Source organism: Venturia canescens, chromosome 9 (assembly GCF_019457755.1).
Source record: "Venturia canescens isolate UGA chromosome 9, ASM1945775v1, whole genome shotgun sequence".
Lineage (NCBI taxonomy): Eukaryota > Metazoa > Arthropoda > Insecta > Hymenoptera > Ichneumonidae > Venturia > Venturia canescens.
In genome coordinates this window covers 15,602,130-15,615,024 of record NC_057429.1, presented here as the reverse complement: position 1 = coordinate 15,615,024, position 12,895 = coordinate 15,602,130, and the positions used below count along the sequence as shown (strand labels likewise).

At 38.5% G+C, this 12,895-nt stretch overlaps 2 protein-coding genes across 2 annotated transcripts; both read right to left on the bottom strand.

Moving 5' to 3' along the window:
* On the bottom strand, positions 1-7,340 carry LOC122416603 (zonadhesin-like). The gene is made up of 8 exons (XM_043429671.1): positions 7,207-7,340; positions 6,768-6,892; positions 6,592-6,679; positions 5,473-5,597; positions 5,331-5,388; positions 767-784; positions 327-451; positions 1-242 (listed from the first exon to the last, which is right to left on the bottom strand). Exons 1-8 carry the CDS (start codon positions 7,337-7,339, stop codon positions 141-143), a joined length of 774 nt encoding a protein of 257 aa, XP_043285606.1. The 5' UTR covers position 7,340; the 3' UTR covers positions 1-140.
* LOC122415970 (chymotrypsin-elastase inhibitor ixodidin-like) lies at positions 5,257-5,951 on the bottom strand. The gene is made up of 3 exons (XM_043428591.1): positions 5,844-5,951; positions 5,473-5,597; positions 5,257-5,388 (listed from the first exon to the last, which is right to left on the bottom strand). The coding sequence occupies exons 1-3, from the start codon at positions 5,896-5,898 to the stop codon at positions 5,299-5,301; spliced, it is 270 nt and encodes an 89-aa protein (XP_043284526.1). The 5' UTR covers positions 5,899-5,951; the 3' UTR covers positions 5,257-5,298.
* Positions 7,341-12,895: the final 5,555 nt, after the last annotated feature.

The following is a 12,895-nucleotide window of genomic DNA, read 5'->3' as shown; positions in this document are numbered from 1 at the left end:
TTTTTTGATGATTTATCGAACACAAATATTTTCAGCTTCACCACTGTTTTTCAACAGTAATTTGCTTTTTAAGCTTTTTTTTTAACCTTTTGTAAAACACAAAGATGGAAGGGACGTACGTTTTTGATGCCAGTCGATTTTCAACCGTAATGGGGTCGACGGGGACATTGCGAACGGGGGATACATCTTTTGTTTTGGTCTCTGAGGTATCCACTCCTGCAGAAACATCCGGCGACACAAACCTGCGATGAGAGGGAAAAGAGAAGAATTTTTAACTGTTTTTTTGTTATCTTGTTCAAAATTTAGTCAGTTGTAATGAAACGAACCGTTGCGCAGGCCTGATTCTTCGGTGGGTTGCAACTTTGTGAACAAGGGCTGCCACATTTGTCGTAAACTTCGTTAGGACCGCATCTTGGTCTGGGTCTCCCGTAACTTTGTGCATTCACTTCGTCTGTGGAAAAATAAGAATGAAAATATTGGCAAAATATCCGACATTGAGCAAGCGTCGGATGATTTTTTGGAAATTCAATTTTCATAAATCGAAATTAACATTGAATGAAAATGGTCGGTGAAAAAACTTGATTATTTTCGCATTTTTATTCAGGGAGGAGCGAGTTGCTTCAACCGGCTCGCGTCAGTGGGAAGAGAAATAATTTCTCGACAGCTTTAATTGCTCGTCAAAAACGATTGAAGCTTGTCAGTATACTTAATGAAAAAAAAGACAGTTTTGAAACTATTGTAATGGAAATATTTGGAAAATTCTTACGAGAGTACATGGCAACGACTGCGACGACGAGCACAAAGAAAACTACACGAGCCATGATGATTTTTTGGTTGCTCGGTATTGCAAGAAGGAGTCAAAAATCAAACTGATAATTGAGCTGATCTTCAGCGAGCATTTATACAAACTGTTCGAGTCTTGGACGAGGAAAACTCTTCTCTTATTTCAGTCTCTTATCTCTCATGATTTTATTGACATATTCATGATCAGATTACAATGTGACGGTTCACTGGGTCAACGTGAATAATTTCGATCGATCTTTTATGAAAATCTTCTTTCCTCAGGTTGAACAAACATGAGCAGGCTTATAACAACAATCGCAGTCGGAGTTGTCGACGGTCCCGCTCCATTGTCGAGCGCACATCGAGCCCTGCATCTGATTTTGATTTTCATTCATTCTTTTCGTTCAACCGACAATATAGTCAATATTGACATTTCTTTATGAATATTTAATTCTTGACGTCGAATTTATTCGACGTCGAGATTCGCATTTTTTTCACCTGCAGACTTGGTGCAATGGGAAACGATTTTTCGGACGATCATTTTCGCAAGATTCGTGGTCACCGGTCGTCCGTTGAAAATTTTATTTTGGAAAAAAGTTGATTTCTCGCGATATCTGATGGTTTTCCTGGTCCGAAGCCTGGGAATTTCTCCATGCTTCATCTCTTTCTAACAAATATCCGTTGGAGACTGACAATTGGGATGCAAATTTTAGTGAAATCTAAACCAGACCGATGCTCGACGACCTGGAAAACCGGAAATTGCGATGACGATCGGTGATGGATTGACGACGATTCTAGATAATATAAAGAAACGATTTTTGCATATTTTAATTGAATTTATATTGAAATAGACGCTTTTTCAGGAATTAGTGAGCTTCAAATAGATGTGGAAAAAATCGACGATGACTTTTTCATCTCGCTCCGTTAAGGGCCCTGCGAATTGCAGGGCCAATTTTGTGGCAAATTTTTTCCAGGTGCACCGACTTTAGAGAATATTTATTTTCTTTTTTATAATTATTATTTGCAGTTTGATTTTTTCGGTCATTTTCACACAATCGAAGAATGAATCGAGAAGTTGAAACGACCCTGAAAAAGACATCGCCTTTGTGTGAAAATGACCGAAAAATCAAACTGGAAATAACAATTATAAAGAAGAAAATAAAAAGTTTCTAAAGTTGGTGCACCTGGAAAAAATTTGCTCATTCAACAAAAGTTTTGTTGAAAATATCGTCAAACTGAACATTTTTGTTTTTGAATTTCATGTTGAATCAACAAATTGAATTTGTTCACGACGACTTATTGATCCATTTTTTTCTGAATCCATCAAATGTTTATTCCAGTGAATAAAAAATCGAGAAATTTTCTAACCATCGCTCAACGCCTTAATTTTGTTTCGGAAATGTTGCTTCCGTAAATTCGAAATATTTTCAAAGTTTCGTTCATTTCACTGGAATGATTGCAAAGGATTTTTGGTTTGATCAAAGTTCAGGAATACTAAAAATAACGAGATTATCCTTCGGGGTCAACAAACATTAAGGCAGGTTCTGAAAAATTCTGCAAATAACGAAAGAAACCATTGAAACGACAGAAATAGCCATCGTCGAATATCTTCCTGTTGGCCGAACGGGAGATTCGTCATAAAATTCGCTCATGAATATGGCGTGGGTAGACGCGATAGAAAAAATGAATTTTTATTTTTAGCAACTCCTCGTAAAACTGAAACGAGCTTCGAGACACGGAGACCCGAGTTTGGGAGAGGGGCGAGAAGCGACGATGGAGAGAGCGAGGAAGAGGAACAGGGAAGACGAGACTGTAAAGAAATCCTGCACACACGTGGTGGAACAGTTGCTGCGGATCGAGAAAGAAAGGCCACGTCTGTTCTTCCACGTTGCCCATCTAACGATTTACTCCTCTCGTGTCCAGACCCCCATTATTATTCCATCCGCTTCGTTCTTCGTATACGAAAATTTTAAAACCCGTTTAAGAATACAAGAGACATCGGAAGGTCTACCCTCAGACGAAAAAGAAAAACAGTAGCTCGAAGTAAAAGCAATAAATACCGGAACCATTTTATTTATTTTTGAGCTCGTGATCTCGGCCTTTCTAATATTCCCTTCCGTTTTTCTACTGCTACAAAAAATATACCAATTTCCAAGTCTCGATTACCATAATCGATAAATTTGTTTGAAAATTTGTTCAAAATTGTATTGCATGATGTTGAAATATCCGAAAAAAATCGATTCATCAGGTCAAGCTGAACTGCAGATTTGTTTTAATTTGACAATTATTTCGGAGTGTTTTTTTAATTATTATAATTCATGAGGTTTGGGAATGTTGAGGTCGTTTGAAATTGCTTCGAGTCAAAATTCGACCGCAATGAGTTAAAAATGACTTTCTTCAGCGTTTTTTTATTTCATGTTGCCTGAAGTGCCCTCAAATCACAGTAATTCCGTTGATCGAGATCGTTTTATGTACCGGACCGAGTCAAGGCCACAGAGAAATCCGATAAGGAAAATCTCATGAATATGGTTGATTGTTTCATTCGAAGTTTAAGGAGGTGATCATGATGCTCCGAATTTTTGGGAGGCGACTAAAATTCAGATGCTGATTTAGCGGAGTTTGGAAAATAGATTGAAACGCGATTTTCAATCTTTCGTTCCCGCAGCAATTTTCGTTTTTTTTTTCATTTCAATTCGTTGACCAATTGTCGGACAACCAAAAAATTTTTTGGAGCTCGAATGCAAATGTGAGACCCTCGAAACCAAGCGCCGACGAAAACTGCCCTGCGGCGCGACGACTTGGAAAGATTTTGCCAAGTTTTTTAAGCTCATCTGTATTCGAAGCCCTGGAAAAGAAAAAACGAGATCACCGTTTTTCATTAACGGTCCGAGCAATTCGGCCGGACGGTCCTTTTGTACTCGACACACATCTCTCGATGTCCTAATCCCTGGAGAACCCCCCAAATAAATATACAAAAGCCTGAATTGCAAATGCATGCTTGACCATTTTTTTTATAGAGTCCTTCGTCCCTTTATATCCTGCACCTTGGCCTTGAGCCAAAAGCCTTTCTGCCATTGATTTTTCGCAAGGAATTATTCAAAATTTGGCTCGCTCTGAGAAATTCGTTGTACGCTTAAATATCATCGAGCAGAGATCGATTTACGAATTCATTTCGCATTCGCTGTTTGATTGCGGATTTTATTTTTTCTGTGCTTGATTTTTAAAAAATTTCTTTTTCTGCATTCGGTAAATTTTTTCTGAAAGTTAAAAATCAACTCTGTCAGCAATCATGATCGCTGCTTCGAGTAATTTCAATCGGACTGTTTACAAAGATGACAGATTCCGGAGAGAGAATAGTCGCGACTGCTGCTTGAAAAAGTACTTTTTTTCAGCTCAATCTGCGCGCGATATTGGCGCCACTGTCCCCTCGAATCTCGCCACGTGCTAACAAACGTCAAAAGTGACAGGCACCGTCGCTGGGACCGTGGATCGTGGAGCGCGCGCCGCGTGTCTCGGCTACAAAAATAAACGAATCACACAAGATATTTGAATTAGATTTTCGGGTGTTCAATCCATCGCAGGATTGAAATCCTGTCGAAACCGAAAGCGGACGGTTCCGGTAAATTTTGTTAATTTTCCCGCTGAAAAATAAGATGAAATTCTATTTATCTGCTATAAGAGAAATCAGGATTTTAATTATTTGCTATTTGTTTCGAAAAGCGTTTAAAAAGTTATGTGAGTTTATCTGCTCCGTGAAACCTCGTAATTTCGTGATCACGCAATTTTGCCCGCTTTTGTGAAGCCTCGATTGCGTGGATTGTCAGGTTCTAGAAGGCGAGAGTTTTTAAGGAAGTTGAGGCATTAGAATGAAAATGGTGTCATCGCTTTTAAACTTATTGCATCTTATAAAGTGAAGTGTAAAAAAAAATCAGTTAAATTTTCAGACAGTTTAGGAGCGTCGTTGCCGAGAAAAATCAATAACAATTTGGGCCAAATAACATGTAATCTTATGGAAGTCAAGACACATTCAGTGATATCTCTGTTAAAAATGATGCTAAAAATATGAAATTTTTTGGGCAACATGAGCAAGGCTTGCTGAGCAATGTCAATTTTTTTCAGATTTATTAGGAGATTTGCTGAGATTATATTATTAATAATCTGTTTCCCGCGCAGTTTTTTGAGGCTAGGATCGTCACCGTTCGTGTTTTCGACTGAGCTTTCACCAGTTTTTCGTCTTTTTTTCCCAACATTTCTTTAAAGTGTATGTAACATTGCCAAACTGTAAACTGGCCTAAATTTTGAAAGGTACAGGTCATAACTTTTGGGTAAAAAAAATGACTGTACAGCCTCAACTTCCTTAAAAGAATCTTCAAATAGAAAAACGTTCAACGGCGCTCTTATTTCTTGAGATATTAGTTTTAGGTTCAGTTTTCCAATTATGGGAAATTGGACTCTCAAAAAAGTACGTTCATCTAAAAAACTCGAAATTGTTTTATTGCTGTCAATTTTTAATAGTTAGCGGCGAGGACACTCCGAATAGGGGATACATCGTCCAAGTTCATCCCTGAGAAATCCTTCTTCGCAGAAACATCCGGCGACACAAACCTGCGATGAGAGGAAAAAGAGAAGAATTTTTAACTGTTTTTTTGTTATCTTGTTCAAAATTCAGTCAGTTGTAATGAAACGAACCGTTGCGCAGGCCTGAATCTTCGGTGCGTTGCAACTTTGTGGACAAGGGTTGCCACAGGTGTCGTAAACTTCGTTAGGACCGCATCCTGGTTCGGGTCTCTCGTCACTTTGTGCATTCACTTCGTCTGTGAAAAAATAAGAATGAAAATATTGGCAAAATCCAACATTGAGCAAGCTCCGCATGATTTTTTCGAAACTCAATTTTCATAAATCGAAATTAACATTAACCGGCTCCCGTCAGTGTGGGAAAAGAAATAATTTCTCAACAGCTTTCATTGCTCGTCAAAAACGATTGAAGCTTGTTAGTATACTTAATGAAATAAAAGACAGTTTTGAAACTATTGTAATCGAAATATTTGGAAAATTCTTACGAGAGTACATGGCAACGACTGCGACGACGAGCAGAAAGAAAACTGCACGAGACATGACTATTTTTTGCTGCCTAGCGTGAAGGCAGAAGTTGAAAATCAAACTGATAACTGAGCTCGTTTCCAGAGAGCATTTATACCAACTTGAACTCCTAATCTTCAATGAAGACAACTTTTTCGCATTTAGATATCTTATCACTCTTAATGCTACTCGTGCATTCACTCATTGGATTGTAATAACGAGCGACTCGATAAAATTCTATGATGATTATCAAATTTTCATCAAATTTCACTTCCGTCAGTGGTTAAATTTCTGTTTACGGCAATTGAAATTATTGAAAATTGCGAACGTCGATGTTCACTACATAACGACGAAATTAATTCGTATATTTATTTTTGTATTTTCGTATTTTAAATTGAAGCTAACAAACCTCATAAAATTTCGAATTTCTTAGAATTTTGAACGATTCTTTCATTTTTTATTCATTCCGTTTGAGGAAATTTCATTTGAATTTTCATGTCAACGTCCCTGTATCAATGGGCTGGCTGCATAATGAAATCTTTTAATTACAAAAAAAAATTGTTTTTAAAATGTTTATTAATACGAAGAATTTTTATCTCCGCTACTCCATTTCAAAATGTCAATCGATTTATTTTGTATATATTTTTTTTTATTTTTCGAAATAGAAGAGAAACGCATTCCTCATGCAAGCTCTATTTTTGGTGCTCGTCGACTTTCAGTCGTAAGTGCCTTGACGACGACATTGCGAGCTGGGGACACATCTTCCATTGTCGTGTCTGAGGTAGCCTTCTCGACAGTAACACCCGGGTTTGCAGACCTGTCGAAAAAAAAAGATAAAAAAATGAAGAATTATTCATAAGCAAATGAAATCGTTCAAAACCTCGTCAATGCGTGAACGAACGAACCGTAGCGCAACTTCGATCTTTTACTGGACCACTGCACCCTGGTGCGCAAGGGTTGCCACAGTTGTTGTACACCTCGTTACGACCGCATCTCGATTTCTGTTTTCCTTTTCGTGCGTCCACTTCGACTGGGCAAAAAAATCTAATAAAAATACAGTTCAAACTGAGCGTTGTAAAATCGCCGTTCCATCGTTTCAATAAACTTTTATAACCGAAATTATTTTCCATGGATAAATGATCGGTGCAACTTGGTGGACAGAAGTTGCACAGTTTATTTGTGAATTTATCAAAATTTCATTCAAAATTCCACTTGGAAAGGGGTCAACGTGCATTCGTTCGATCATGCATTATAAAAAATCTGCAGACGTTGAAACAAATCAATGGAAGAAGCATTCGAAAGTTGTTGAAACGATGGCAGTTTGCCTTTCGGAATAATTCGTACGAGAGTACATAGCGACGAGTGCAACGACCAGCAGAAAGAGCACCACACGAGCCATGCTAATGAATTTGAAATTGAACTTTACTAGAAGATGCGAACAATGAGACTGACGATCGAGCGAATTTTCGGGAAACATTTATACGGATTTTCCGAGCCACGAGAAAGGAAAACTTTTCCTTCGTTCGGGTATCTTATCTTGCATTATGTTTTCGAGATTTATTACGAGACGATAATTACCGCTATTTTGCTAAATTTTCATAATTATTATCAAACTTTTGTCAAATCCTTATCCAACCAGGTTGAATAAACGTTTTTGTTGGATAGGGAGCGGATTATTGTAACAATAATCGAGCAGCTGCGATTATCGACGAAATTGCGTCAACGTCGAACGTACATCGAGGCAAGCATCTGTTCTCAAAGCATATTTATTTTTATCCTCCGATCGATGGCGATCAATATTACGATGGCTCGGCTAATAAACATTCTCTAACGTTGTGAGAATACGAATGTCGAGTTTTTATCGTTTTTAAGTTTTTCTTCAATAGTTTTCGGTTTTTTGAGATTGTTGAATATAATCAGCGGCGGGGAAATTGTCTTTGCAAGCTCAAAGTTTGTTTTTGAATTGAAAAATCACCGGAAAATTGCTTTTGGACGAGCCTGTGAAAATGCACCGCGATAAAAAGCTTCTTCGATCGCGATCAAATTATCTTTTGGCAATGAAATTCGATTTATATCCAAAAGCCGAGAGCCGCTCGCTGCTATTTCGTCGGGAAAAAGAGCCGAAAAAGTTCGATTCGCGTACCTCCACGAACGGCAACTCGAGCTCGAGATTCCTCGACGTTTTGTCGTCCCCGGATAGGAAAAAGTTCAATATCCGGTGGAGGTTGACGATTGGGATGCAAATTTGAGTGAAATGTAAACCAGGGCGCGGGCGAGGATCGAAATTCGCGCTGTTCGACGACGTGGAAAACCGGAAATTGTCATGATCGGCAAAGACTAACATCGACGATTACTTGTATCGATTTTTTCCTCGTCTATTTTTCCATTTTGCTCAATTTCGTTCACAAATGAATTAGCATACGAGGTTGCATGCGAATAAACCCGGAGCGCGAGCAAACCGAGACTTTTTTCATCTCGGTCTGTACAACTGCAGAGTCATTTATAGCATAGACAATTGAACGTTTAATTGGGACGTTTGTACATCTGTCTGAGGTCACATGTGTTCACGTGGCGGTTCAGTCGGACTTAATTGTGGTCGCACGTGGACGCTTGTAAAGCAGGAACTTCCGGGGGTATAATGTTGCAAGGGATTTAAATACTGACATTTGCGTACGAATGTAGCGAAATGTGGAATGGAAAATCACTATTTTCGAGAAGAAAAATACGCAAATTACTCAAAATCGGTGGCTAAACGATCAGGGAAATTTTCATTTTTGTATGCACAAAACGAGTAACGAAGGGTTAACAGAAAGAACCGATCGAGCAGCATCAGGTGCAAAAGTCCTGAGTAAACATTCAAAATCAATGAGCATCGATAATAATCGTGCAAAAATTGTATTTTAATTGCGGAAACGATTAACGTCGAATGAACTCATCGTGTCCGCGAGGAACGGGAAATCCGTCATAAAGTTTGAGAAGCCGAGAAGGGGCCAGGGAAGAAATGAATTTTTATTTTTAGCAGCGGCTCGTTAAATTAAAACGAACTTCGAGACACGAAGATACGAGTTTGGGAGAGGGGTGAGAAGCGACGATGGGGAGAGCGAGGAAGCGGAGCAGGGAAGACGGGACTGTGGAGAAATCCTGCACGCACGTGGTGGAACAGTCGCGTCTGGATCGAGTAAGAAAAGCAACGTCTGTTCTGCCACACGTCGCTCATCTAACGATTCGCTTCTCTTATGTCCAGCAGACCCCCCTCATTATTCAACTCGCCTCGTTTTTCGTACGAAATATTGAAAGCTCGTTTAGCAACGAAAAAGAAACCGGAAGATCTGCACTGAGACGCTGCGACGGTGATCACGAGCTTCGTTTTTATCGGTTCCATTTATTCTGGAATTTATCTTTTCATTTTTTTTCTTCCAGCAGTTTCGACCCGACGTACCGTTGGAGTTGAGCAACTTTTTCTGATTTGAACTGCGCAATTAAAAATTGAAGGTTCGCTCGTTAATTCAGACAATTTTGTGTGGATTTAAAAATTATCGAAAAATTCAATTTTTTAGAATTCAAGATCGTTTATGCACGAAACGATTTTCTCGAGTCTCGGAATTTACAGAGTTTCAATCGATAGTCGACTCACACGCATATCAAAATTTAAAGGCTTCGTCTTATTGGCTATTTAGATGAACGTGTTTAAATATGAAGAAAAATACGCAGATTATAGAAACTATTCGTCAAAAATCATTCATCTTTCCACATCACGAATGAACGCTTCTTACGAAGTTTATAAAAAAGTACACAATAACAACGAAGTATGTAATGAAAGTTTGGCAGAAAATTCGAGATGATGCCCTCACGTTTGCTTATTTCGGCATTTTGTTTCTTCTTGGCTTGGCCCATTCCTGTCATAGACTTCTGTCTTTTTATTAACACTTTTTTCTTTATCCATTTCTCATTGTGTTTTATTTTTGCACTCTCTAAAGTGATTTTTCCCATAGAAAACTATGCTACTTTAGCCAGGGACGAATGAAATTTGGGGTTCGCTCAGTGATGGATCCCCGATTAATCAATGGCTTGTAATTTCATTCCCCAAAAGATAGGTTGAAAAAATGTATTTACAATTTCGAATTAACGACTCTGACATCAAACAATTAGAAATTGATCAAATTTCGTGATAATGTTCTTCATCATCAAGTGCGAAAACACGATTTTTTTCAAAATTTTCTCCTGCTTATAGTTATCGAGTAATTACGCAATCTTTAAAAATTTGTATTGTCAAATTTGGCACTAAAGAATACGTTCACCAAATTTGATAAAATTCTGATAATATTGAAATTTTTTATGTTTTTAGCGTGATTTAGCATGGCAACATTGTAAGCCTGTACCAAATATCCTTAATTACAAAGTAAAAATCGACCCAGTTTAGACACCTATAAAATACGATTCTACGGGCACGATCTACCTCAACTTTTTTTCATGAGTTCTGGAGCGATGTCAAAGTCGATTGAAATTCGGTTCAGGCTGGAACTTTAAAATCACATTTTTTATAAAATTAATCGATTACGTGCGCATCATTTTTGTTGCCATCAAGCTTTTTCTCTCGGGAATCGAAGTTATTTTTTTGGTTCCAGATTCTTTTTAATTCCGGACCGCGATGAGAGCGCCGAAGAATCAGGCGAGGGAAGCCTCTCGCCTGATCGACTGTTTCGTTCCATGTTTATGGAGATGATCACGATTCTCCGAATATTCGAGAGACCAAAAGTTGCGCTTAGTTTCGGATCGTTCCGAGCATCACAAAGCTCGCTCTCTCGACTTTCTTGGACCATTACCGTGGATTTATTTATCTTGAAACCCCAGCAACGACAGTGCTCTCTAATTATTTAGTTTCGATCCTTTCATTCGGATTTAAATGAAGCCATTTTTCTGTTCCATCATCAAATTCATTTTTTTTCATCTTCGATCGAGTTCCCGAATTTTTTCCTTCCACTTTAGTCTCATTTTTGAGCCTTTTTAGAAGAGATAGCAATAGAATTTGATGAAAATAACGTTTACACATTGTTTATTTTAGTATTCAAACTGGGTGAAAAAATTTATTTCATTTTTTTTCAAAAGTTACAACATCAAAAATCACGTTTCCCGAAACACTGTGAAAAAAGTTGCTCCACGGTCTGCTGCGTCATTTCTTCTTGAGACGTTGATGTTGATGCAAAAAGTAAAAAAAACTTTTGCAAAATAAAGTCGTCGTTACAGTCTGTCGAGCCGGATTTTCGAAATTCGATAAATTTACCAATTTACCGGAGTTTCAAAAAAAGTGTGCACTTTGCGTCATAAATCTCACACTTTAATGGTCTTTGTAACATTTTTTAATCACAATATCAAAAATCCGACTCGACGGACCACAAAGAAAACAATTTCGAATATTTCAAACCAAAAAGCATAAAAAACGTTAAAAACTGTGCGAGTTATCGCGCAAACCGTTTCAGGAAAAGTGGTTTTGAGGAAATCGCATTCGAAGTTTCGCATCAGGCCCTCTCGTTCGGCAGTCGCGTTTCCTGCAATAATTTTTCATCTATACAGAATTTTTGCAATCGACTTTCACAGAAATACGCCCAAAAGAATAGAGAAAAAAATAATCTCTAAAAAGAATCGATTTCTTGAAAATTCTGGACGTATCTAAGGCCTCGAAAACAGGAGAGCGAAGCGTTCGGCTCGTCGAAGCCTTTCCAAGTTTTGGTTTTCTCGTTTTTCGCAATTCCGCTTGAGGAGTTTCGGTACAGGCAATACAATGTTGCCATGCTAATCCATGCTAAAAAAATTCAAAAATTCAAAAAGTTCAGAATTTTATAAAATTTGGTGAACATATTCTTTAGTGCCAAATTTGACGACACAAATTTTTTAAGATTTTTCTTCTACACAGTTATCGAGTAATTGATCACTAAAGTTTACGTGTATAAGCATAGCGTTTCCATATATATACATTCCGGGCATGAGAAATCTGCTTTAATGCGTAATTACTCGATAACTAAGTAGAAGAAAATTTTGAAAAAATTTGAGTTTTCGCACTTGATGTTGAAGAACATTATCACCAAATTTGATCAATTTCTTAATATTTTGACTTCTGTACCGAAACTCCTTAAAATTATCGGAGGATTAATGCGGATTTAGCTCTCTCCAAATCCACAGCGAGAATGGTGACGACACCGACGATTCTCGTGCTTTTCAGTCGATCGAAAAATATCTACGAGTCGTAAATCCGCGGAGAACGTTTTTTCAGGTAACCGAGGCTTCGCTGGTGGAAGGGATTTGGCAAGCTTTCGAAGGTCCTCTCGGCGTGAGCACGCCCGAGAGCCTTGGAAAGGGAGAATCGAGCTCTATTTTTTCGTTAACGGTCTGAGCGCTCCGCGAGACGGTCTCTTTGTACTCGGCGCACACCTCCCGACGTCCCGGGCCCGAGGGAACCCCAAACAAACGGGCTTGTATACCTTCGCCCCGCTTCGAGCTCATCCGCACAAAAGCCAGAGTCGCAAACGCCTCGTTGGCCAGTCGCCTTTTACATTTCTCCGTCCGCACCCTCAGCTCGGCCTCGAAACTCTTCTCAAAGGGTTTTGCTACGGAATTATTTAAATTTCGATGGGCGCTGTGAGAATTTCGAATGCTCGGGAGGCCTCCGCAGTTTTTGTGGGGAACGAATCGAGGCGCGGATCTATTTCTATTCGTTTTGTTCCTTTGTCAATATTTTTTCTCGAGATGACAACTTTTTCGAAAAATAAATCACGGTTTTTCGTAGCCGGCAGTGAGCGAGAAGTTTTCGATCTTTTGGCACATTTTTATCAATTTTTCGTCACCAACATTCGGCGGTGCTCCCAATTTTGTTAAATCGTCATGGAGTTATTGATAATTGTCGAGGAAACCGGTAGCCGCGATGTGTGCAATGCGTTGTTAAGGGAAAAATGAAATTTTCGTTCGAAGATAAATTTTTCGCTATTTTTACGATTATTTTTTTACTCGTTTTTCTACTGATTTTACCACTTTTTTAATA

Coding starts and splice junctions, on each gene's coding strand:
- LOC122415970 (XM_043428591.1), bottom strand. CDS start 5,898: ATGTCTCGTGCAGTTTTCTTTCTGCTCGTCGTCGCAGTCGTTGCCATG. Junction 5,598..5,843: donor AGTCGTTGCCATGTACTCTC/GTAAGAATTTTC, acceptor ATTTTTTCACAG/ACGAAGTGAATGCACAAAGT. Junction 5,389..5,472: donor AGATTCAGGCCTGCGCAACG/GTTCGTTTCATT, acceptor CTCTCATCGCAG/GTTTGTGTCGCCGGATGTTT.
- LOC122416603 (XM_043429671.1), bottom strand. CDS start 7,339: ATGTTTCCCGAAAATTCGCTCGATCGTCAGTCTCATTGTTCGCATCTT. Junction 6,893..7,206: donor ACTCGTCGCTATGTACTCTC/GTACGAATTATT, acceptor TTTTTTGCCCAG/TCGAAGTGGACGCACGAAAA. Junction 6,680..6,767: donor AAGATCGAAGTTGCGCTACG/GTTCGTTCGTTC, acceptor TTTTTTCGACAG/GTCTGCAAACCCGGGTGTTA.